The sequence below is a fragment of the Neomonachus schauinslandi genome, chromosome 15 (assembly GCF_002201575.2).
Source record: "Neomonachus schauinslandi chromosome 15, ASM220157v2, whole genome shotgun sequence".
Lineage (NCBI taxonomy): Eukaryota > Metazoa > Chordata > Mammalia > Carnivora > Phocidae > Neomonachus > Neomonachus schauinslandi.
Genome location: NC_058417.1, coordinates 36,885,667 through 36,894,746, shown reverse-complemented (window position 1 = coordinate 36,894,746; position 9,080 = coordinate 36,885,667). Strand labels below are relative to the sequence as shown.

The 9,080-nt window shown below is 55.9% G+C and overlaps 1 protein-coding gene across 2 annotated transcripts; it reads right to left on the bottom strand.

The window, feature by feature from the left end:
- Positions 1 to 2,469: 2,469 nt before the first annotated feature.
- Positions 2,470 to 8,934, bottom strand: MRPL10 (mitochondrial ribosomal protein L10). Of its 2 annotated transcripts, none has more exons than XM_021704270.1 (5): positions 8,846 to 8,934; positions 6,183 to 6,352; positions 5,602 to 5,766; positions 5,206 to 5,350; positions 2,470 to 3,684 (listed from the first exon to the last, which is right to left on the bottom strand). In XM_021704270.1, the coding sequence occupies exons 1-5, from the start codon at positions 8,910 to 8,912 to the stop codon at positions 3,428 to 3,430; spliced, it is 804 nt and encodes a 267-aa protein (XP_021559945.1). In that variant the 5' UTR covers positions 8,913 to 8,934; the 3' UTR covers positions 2,470 to 3,427. The 2 variants fall into 2 exon arrangements, with proteins under 2 accessions (XP_021559945.1, XP_021559946.1); XM_021704271.2 differs by having other exon boundaries at positions 3,516 to 3,731; positions 8,846 to 8,918.
- Positions 8,935 to 9,080: the final 146 nt, after the last annotated feature.

The following is a 9,080-nucleotide window of genomic DNA, read 5'->3' as shown; positions in this document are numbered from 1 at the left end:
TGTGCCTCTACCCTAGGATGCCCACCTGAGACCCTCAGACTCCCGCCGAAGCCTCCCTTCTATCATCCCAGTCCTTGGGGCTCCTGATAAGTACCCACCCGGAGAGAGCAGGGGACTGGGCCCATGGAGGCACCGTGTGCAGGAGAAGAGGTGGCCAAGAACATGCCACCGTCCACACAGGTCCCGCAGCAGTGCCCACAGGCGCCCTTGGCACCAGCCCTGGCTGCCCTGGCTCCACAGGGAGATCAATAATGCATGAGGCTCTGAGTGTGTGAGACAGGGAGGGGACTGGAGGGGCGAGGCTGGCCCGAGGCTGGGCAAACAGCTCAGATCTTCCAATGGAGCCAGCAAGCACCTGAGGAGCTGAGGCCAGGAAGGGACAGGGACGTGGTGGGGTCGTGGTGGCCAAGAGGTCAGGACGGAAGGGCCCGGAGTGCAAGAGGCTGACCCGGGGTGGGGGGGGTAAAAACTCCTGCATCTGGCCATTGAAAGTTCCCAAACTCTTCTGGTGTTTGGGTACCTCTGTGCCCTTTTCCTGGCCCCGGATGCTCCTGGCCCCTCGCTGCTGGCGCCTGGAGGGGGAGGCTCTGCCAGGAGGTGGTACGGGGTCGAGGTGAGCCACGTTGGTGCCCCATCTCCACTTCCATTCCCACCCCCATCTCTGGAGGGGCAGACCCGCCAGCTTCAGGTGGGAGGAAGCCTGCCCGGTGGGTGTCAGCTGATGCCAGCGTGGTCCCCTTACCCCAGGGTCCATGGACGCCCGTGCTCCTTGGCCCGCGCACCGCTCTGCCTCTGAGTCACTGTCTCCGAGTGGCCCGCTCCCTCCTCACGGAGCTGAGCAGTGGCAGCAGCTGCTGCAGGAACCAGGAAGGAAGGAGACGTCGGAGCCTCCCCTCCAGCCGGATCTCCCCACCTCCCCCCTCCCCGGCCCCTCCTCCCGCCAAGCTCCGGGCGGCCGCTCAGCTCTGCCCCCCTGCTCCCGGGAGGACTCAGGGCTGAGCGGACTCCCCAGCACCGAGGTAGCTTGGGAGTGGGGCCAGAGCCCCCACTGGGCGCAGTTCCAGACAGATCATGGAGGACTGGGGAGCTGCTGGCCTCAAGCCAGTGGTGGTAAAGGGTTTACTCGGACTAGCATGGCCTTGACCCCAGTGAGTACCCAAGCCATTTCCTTATTAACCGCCCCCCTCTCGTTTTACATCTGAAAATAGATTGCAAAATTTGGAACCAGCAAAGGAATCAGGTTGACGGGAAGAGACAGATGCCCCTGGGGGACCACAACAGACAGTGCCAACAGCACGGTCAGCAGGGCGGCCACCGCTGGAGAGGGACAGGCAGCGGCCCCCACCGAGGCTGTCATTGCGGGTGATGCCCCACCAGGGCGGGACCCAAGGGGCTGGAGGCACCCGTGTGTAACACAAAATCCCCAGCTTGCAGAGTCTCTGGATCAGGAGCAGGTCTGCAGCAGTGACCAGGTGGCTGTTAGGGCTAGCAGGAGCCAACTCAGGTATCCCCGGCCTCCCTTTCTGAGCACCCCTTCTGCCAGAGTACTGTGTTCAGCTCAGTACTTGATTCTAATTAAAAATCAACTCTTAAGGTCTAAACATGTAACACCTGGGTGGCCCAGTCGGTTAAGCATCCAACTCTTGATTTTTGGCTCAGGGTCTTGAAATTGAACCCTGTGTAGGGCTCTGCGCTCAGCACAGAATCTGCTTGAGATTCTCTCTCTCCCCCGTTCCTTCCCCCGTTCGGGCGCATGTGCTCTCTTAATAAATAAAATCTTTAAAAAAAAAAAAGTCTAAACCTCATTAAAATGAATGCAAGATGGACAGACAGCTTTAAGGACAGTGAAGCTGCTTTCTGGAAAGTGAGTTTTAATGGTGGGGCCTCAGGCATCGCCAGCAGGTGAAGGATGCAGTGCAGGATTCTTTGATCCAGAAAGGATGTGGGCCACCTCCCCCACCCAGGCCTTGGTTTACCCTACAGGATCTTACACATCCTTTGGGAGATGCCTGTTCTCTTGTCCATTCAGAACCTCAGCACGGCTCCTGCTGCCCCAGGAGGGTGTTGTTGGCACCTGGCAGGGTTCTGGGAGTCAGGGAGGGCACTGAGCAGCACTGGCAAGACCAGCTCTGACATCCACGAGCCTTAGGGGCCTTTTAATTCACTTCCTATCGATCGAGCATCCCTGGGGCATATGGCACCGACCTGGGCACTGTGGGAAATTGGTCCTGGACCAGGCCACAGAAAAGCTGCAGATCATCACTGCTAGAGTGGTGCCTGTCCAGGACTAAGGAAGCTGTTGCACTGCCCCAGGTCTGGGAGGAAAGTTCGACAGCCACCTTCCCTGCTCCAATCAAGGACAAGGGCAGGCTTCCAGTTAAACATTCTCTCTCCTTCATTAGGAACTTCTGGTTCTCCAAGATTGGGATGAGGCCTCCCACTCAAGAGCCTCCAGGCCCCCTCATTAATACAGAATTCTGGTTTGGCCCAGCTCTTGCTCAGAATCACCTGGGACATGTTAGCTACCGGGCAAAGTTGGCAGCTGCCTTCAAAAGGACAAACATGTAAGAGATGCCATTTGTGGGACTGGTCCAGGGAGGTAAGAGACCTGGACACGGAAAGAGGAAGGATTTTCTAGGAGGGGAAGTGAGAATCAGAGGCAGCCCTGAGAATAAGTCTACACGGAGGATAAGCTTGCAAACAGCAAAACCGAGGAAATAAAATGCATTTCATTTTATCAACAAGCAGTGCTCCCAACCTTTCCATAACGTGACACACCCTGAGGGTGGAGAATTAACATTCAGGCACACCCCAGACCCTAATGAGGAAGTTGAGGGCAGAAATCCAGGGCATGGTCTTCAGAGCAGAGAGCCCGGTTCAAGCACCTGTTGGGTCTCTTATTAGCTGCAGGACCTTGGGCAGACTCCTGAACTTCTCTGTGAAATGACGAATGTTAGGGTGACGTGGCGAGAAGAATGGAGGTGTGTCAAGTGGTGAGCACAGAGCCTGGCTCTCAACAGATGCCATTCTCAGCACAAGTACCGAGGGGGACTACTGCAGCACGGCGGGCCCACAAGGGGGTAGGCCGGGAGACACGTGCGGCAAGGGACAGGGGACATGGAGGCAGAGGGCAACCTCCTCATCTGGTCAGCTTCTCTGCCCTGGACCCGGAGAGCCAAAAGCCTGCTCCTGTTAGGTCCCAGGGTGGGAACACTAGGGACAAAGACAGCAATTCAGAGCCTCCATTCGGAAATGGGGTGTCTCTGCATCCCTGGGTGGCCCTGCATCTGAGGAAGTCGGGGTCAGTGAAGTCAGGTCACGAACGCCACTCCCCACCCCAAGTGCTTCCACATTTCTGATTGATGGATGAGGGCGCAGCCAACAGGGGTAGAGTGTGTTTACGGGCAGGCTAGGTACAACAGGCTGGCTAGGAGTTCGGAACACAGTCGGGAGAAGCAGGCTGCCCGCTGGCTGGCGCGATGGAGTGCCCCTCCTGTTGCTGTCTGATGTACTGGTCCAGCAGGGCCGTCAGCTGGAAGGGCTGGTGCTGAAGCAAGAGGTGGGTCTGGGCCACGTGGAAGGTGAGCCCTCCTACCAGCTCTCCGTGCACCATGGCCAGGCTGGGAAGCTGGGAGTAGCTGATGAAGCCCTGCCTGCTGAGGATGGTGCCGTCGATGCAGCCACCTGGAGGAACACAGGCTCAGCGGGGCCCCCGCAAATGCCTCTCTCCACTGAAACCAACGGTCCAGCTCAAGGTTCCAACGCACGCTCTGCCACCCTCCTCCACCTCCCAGCCTTCCCCCAAATCTGGCTCCCACACCTGTCCCACCCAGCTCCCCCTCAGTTTGGGACTGATCCCCTCCCTTCCTTCCTAACTCTTCCCTAGAAAACACTCACATAAGACATCCACCTGGCCCACCCCCAACTAAGTCATGGTTTCCTAAACCTTCTTAACCGCAGAGGGGCGCCTGGGTGGCTCAATTAGTTGAGCATCTGCCTTCGGCTCAGGTCATGATCCCAGGGGCCTGGGATCGAACCCCGCATCGGGCTCCCTGCTCAGCGGGGAGCCTGCCTCTCCCTCTCCCTCTCGCTCCCACTTATCTCTCTCTAATAAATAAATAAAATCTTAAAAAAGAAAGAAAGAAAGAAAGAAAGAACCACAGAGCGTGTGTGTGTAGTGGGGTAGCTATGAAACCAGTCTTCTCTAGAAGAATCATCTCCTGGGATCCCCAGCATTAGGGGAGTCTGGGAAACATTGCTCACTGCCCCTCAGTGCCCTTCCCCTGGGCTGTTTAAGTATCTCCGTCTGTGTGGCTTTCTGCACTCCACTGCTAGACTCAAGGTGTCTGAACTTCCTCTCCCTGCAGAGCCCTCTCTCTGCTTTCCCTCCTCTCCACCCCCCCCTGCCCCGCCCCTGCAGAAATGACACAGGACTGGGGCACCTGGGTGGCTCAGGTGGTTAAGCATCCGACTCTTGGTGTTGGCTCAGGTCATGATCTCAGGGCTGTGAGATCCAGCCCCGCGTGGGGCTCCCCGCTCAGCGCAGAGTCTGCTTCTCTCCTTCCCCCTCTCCCTCTGCCCCTGCCCCTCACCCCGCCCCCCTGCCTGAGCTCTCTCTCTCCCTAAAATAAATAAATCTAAAAAAGAAGGAAGGGAGCGAGGGAGAGAGGGAGGGAGGGAGGAAGGGAGGAAGGAAGTGAGGGAGGGAGAGAGGGAGGGAGGGAGAGAGGTAGGGAGAGAGGGAGGGAGGGAGGGAGAGAGGGAGGGAGGGAGGACGGACGCAGGGCAGTGAGAGCCAACACAGGTTCTGGAGGGACACAGGCAGCCCTCAACAAATGGTGCTACTGGGGCGCCTGGGTGGCTCAGTCGTTAAGCGTCTGCCTTCGGCTCAGATCATGGTCCCAGGGTCCTGGGATCGAGCCCCGCATCGGGTTCCCTGCTCAGCGGGGAGCCTGCTTCTCCCTCTCCCACTCCCCCTGCTTGAGTTCCCTCTCCTGCTGTGTCTCTCTGTCAAAAAAATAAATACAATCTTTAAAAAAACACCAAAAAACAAATGGTGTTACTGACTCAGGCCCCATCCATGAGAGGATGTCCCCCCCAAGGAGGTCCACAGTTTTACCCACATGTACTTAGCAGATGGCACCAGGCTGCAGTAGCACCCACTCCCCTTCACCCCCATCCTCAACCCGCAGGGTGCTTGCTCACCGAGCAGTGGCAGGAAAGGCACACCCTTTAAGACTCGCACCATCTCCTTGACCTTGGGCTCCTCGCTGACCAGCAGGAAGTTGTGGCCCACAAAGAGGGGCAGCAGGTTTTGGTACTTGGAATCCTCTAGGAAGGGCTTCAGAACCTGGAACAGCAGGAAAGAGGGCTTCCTGGGGACAAGTGGGAGGAAGGGCTGCCCACCCTGATCACAGGCCAAGTCAGGCTGAGGGTGCAAGCCGACAGTCTCCTTGGCCCCCAACCACAGCGTAGGCACCAGACTGGAGGGTTGCTTGCGGTGGGAGGGTCGAACACACCCGATCTGGGGAGGGGCCCCCTGTGGTCTGAGTTGGCGGGGGTGGGGAAACAGGGTACCCGTATCAGAGGGCTGCTCCCTACCTGGTTGGGGAAGATCTTCATCAAGATCTTGTGCTTCCGCAGCCGGTGCCGTATGAGAAGCTTGTCCTCCGCACTCAGAGCCACATTCTGACAGACAGCTATCATTCGGTTCTCTCGGAAAACTGCATCTATCTCCCGACGGAGGAGCCGGATAAGGCCTGTCTCCTGTAGTCAGGAAGGGATGACCAAGGGGACATCAGCTGCCCTTCTCCTTGTCCCCCATTCTCCCTGGGGGACTGGTGCTGGGGCTCCCAGTGATGCCCAAACATGGGAAACTTCAAGTCCTTTCAAGACAAGAGAGATACTCTCCCCTACCTCCACCTGCTTGGATAACCTTCACACAATTTGGGGGAGACAAGTAAAGAAAGAAGGAAATCCAGGAGGCCCGTCTGATCCAGAGCCCAAAATGCCAAGCAGAATCAAGTGCACATTTCATTTTAAAGCAACTCGCCCACAGGGTCAAAGAGGGGAAGTAATGATGTGGAGGGCTGGGTCCTGGGGAGCTACTTCATTATGGCTTCAGAGACAAGATCACTTCAATCCACCATCCCAGCGTCAAGGACAGGCAGTGTCCTCCTTACCTCCTGTGGGGGACTGGGAGGACACGGTAGGCATCTCGGGTTGACCACAGGTTTTGGGGGGATATACTCAGTCAGAGCCATCAGCTTCTGCCGCTGGAAATGCATCACACGACGATGGCGGGTAACAGCCTTGGAGCCACAACGGACGGTCTGGAGGGTGGGCAGCCGGCCTGGGAGGGGAAATGGCAACACTGTGATGTGCAGCCTCTAGGAGTCCTTAGTTGGCCTCAGATGGCAAAAAAGCCGACCTCTGGGCGAGACAACCACGGCTCAGAGAGTCTTGTGCTAGACTCAGCACAAGAGTGGGACAAGGAATTGTCTGCTAGGAATCCTAAATCCCCCAAACTCCCCTTCTCTTTAACGGGTGACCTTAAGTCTTTTGAGGCTCCCATTTCTCCAGCTCTTCTATATGCACAGAGATGGGAGAAAAAGATGAGAACAAGGAAGAAAGTATATTTGAACACATTAAAAAGGGGGGAGAGGGTTGAGCAAATTTTTTTTAAAGATTTTATTTATTTATTTGAGAGAGAGTAATGGAGAACGCGAGTGGGGGTGGAGGGGCAGAGGGAGAGAAGGAAACTCCCGCTGAGCAGGGAGCCTGACACGGGGCTCAATCCCAGGACCCCAGGATCATGACCTGAGCTGAAGGCAGATGCTTAACCCACTGAGCCACCCAGGCACCCCGCAAATTTTCTTCTTAAATGGCCAAATAGTAAATATTTTGAGAACCGTACAGTCTGTCTCTACTACTCAACTGTGCCATTGTATCAGGAAAGCAATCCTAGACAATATGAAACAAGCACATACGGCTGTATTCCAATAAAACTTTATTTATAAAACATAGTGACCAGTCCAGCCACAGTATGCCAAGCCCTGGTCTGAGCCAGTGGTCCTCAGGGTGTGCTCCCCCCACCCAGCCAGCAACATCGGCATCACCTGGGAACTTGTTAGAAACCCAAGTTCTCAGGGCCTGTCCTGGACCTATTGAGTCAGAAGCACTGGAGGGGAGCCCAGCAAACAGCAGTTCTAAGAAGCCCTCCGGGTGTTGCAGGTACACGCTGAAGTCTGAAAACCACTGCTCTAAGCACTGCTCTGAAGCCTTCGCCCATGATTTGAAGAGAGAAAAGAAGATCCACGGCCCTCACAGCTCCTCACAGCTCCCCCAAACAAGCCTCCCTTCCCTCCGTTCTTGTTTACAGGCATCGGTGGAGAGCACCCTCAGAAGACAAGGGAGCCACTTGAAAGCTGTAAGCCTAAGTGACCCCTTCATCTTCAACGAAAGGACCCAGCTAGCACTTCCCACTTTCAGCCCTTCCCAAGATTGGGATGGGGTCTCAGGGAAAAGTTCAGCTAGAAGGTGGCTCTAACAAAGAGCATGGAGGTTTGCTGGGGTGAGAGGTTTTCTTGCCAGCAGCCACAAAACCTAAGTTAAGAACACAGGTTTGGGATCAGATGGAACCGGATTTTTTTTCCTGAGAAAAAGCAGCGGGGGGGGGGGGGGGAGCGAGAATGACAAGCAGGCTCCGCGCTCAGCAGCACTGAGCCCGACACAGGCTCAATCTCACGACCCTGAGATCAGGACCGGAGCTAAAACCAAGAGCCGGATGCTTATATCGACTGAGCCACCCAGGCACCCCACAGATGGAACCAGATTTTAATCTCTTCTGCCACTTACTACCTGTGACCTTGACCAGTCACTCAACTGGTCTAAACTTGAATTTCTTCACCTATAAAAGGAGATGATAGAGCGCCTGGGTGGCTCAGATGGTTAAGCATCTGCCTTCGGCTCAGGTCATGATCTCAGGGTCCTGGGATCGAGTCCCGCATCGGGTTCCCTGCTCAGTGCAGAGCCTGCTTCTCCCTCTCCCTCTGCCACTCCCTCTGCTTGTGCTCTTCTGTCTATCTCTCTGTCAAATAAATAAAATCTTTAAAATAAAAAAAAAGGAGATGATAATAACTTCTTCATGACTGCTCTAAGATTTAAATGAGCTAATACATGTCAATCATTTACCACTGTGCCTGGCCTATATTATGTGCGCAAAATCATTAAACAAATGTCTATTGCATGCCTACTAATGCCAGGCACCACGCCATCTGCTGGCTATACTGAATGAACACGGTTCTGCCCTTATGGAGTTTGAAGTCTAATACAGGAGACAACACATAAACCAATGCAAAATTACAGACTGTAAGAGTGAAAGGGGTCCATAAACAACCTGCAGAATACAGATTTAACAGGGGAAACCTGCTTTGCAGAAGGTGGCCAGGGCAGACCTGAGCAGACCTGACATTTAGGCTGAGACCGTGGAAAGGTGGCACAGCGCCAAGGTCGGGGCGGGCAGTGGTTCAAGCAAAGGAAACTGGAGGCGACCAAGAGCTGAGTGGTGCATTACAGAAACCCAGAGAAGGAAGGGGGACTCGGGCGGAGGGAAGAAAGACTGTGGTTGTCGCCGACGCTGTTGCTGCACTGCGCCTACTACTAGTGTCTGCAGTCACAGGGAATTTTAGACGGAGGAAAGCGGCCAGCGATCTAGCTGGGGCCAGGGGTCATCGGGAGCTGTCTGGAGTAAGAGATTGCGGGAGAGGATCAGTAGTGGAGGAGGGGAGACAGAACTAGAGAGCACCGGCCGGAACGCGCCGTGAGGACCTGGGCCGCTCCTTACCCGCCTGGGGCAGGAGACCCCCTCGCAGCATCCCCCCTCGCAGCATCCCAGCCACGGCCGCAGCCATCGCCACCGGAAGAACAGATGGGAGCCGGGAGAGACAGAAGGAGCTAAGGATTGTGGGAAGTCCTGGGGCCGGAAGCAGCCGGCAGATCCGCCGGCTGGAGCACTAATCCGCATGCGCTAAGCCGGGTGCCTGTGAGCCCGCCCTCCCCGACGCCCAACCTGGCGTCCA

Excerpts from the sequence above, each read along its gene's own strand:
- MRPL10 (XM_021704270.1), bottom strand. The coding sequence starts at position 8,912 with ATGGCTGCGGCCGTGGCTGGGATGCTGCGAGGGGGGATGCTGCGAGGG. Across the intron at positions 5,767-6,182 it reads CTCCCAGTCCCCCACAGGAG|GAGACAGGCCTTATCCGGCT; the intron begins GTAAGGAGGACA and ends TCCTGACTACAG. Across the intron at positions 3,685-5,205 it reads GCCTTTCCTGCCACTGCTCG|GTGGCTGCATCGACGGCACC; the intron begins GTGAGCAAGCAC and ends GTGTTCCTCCAG.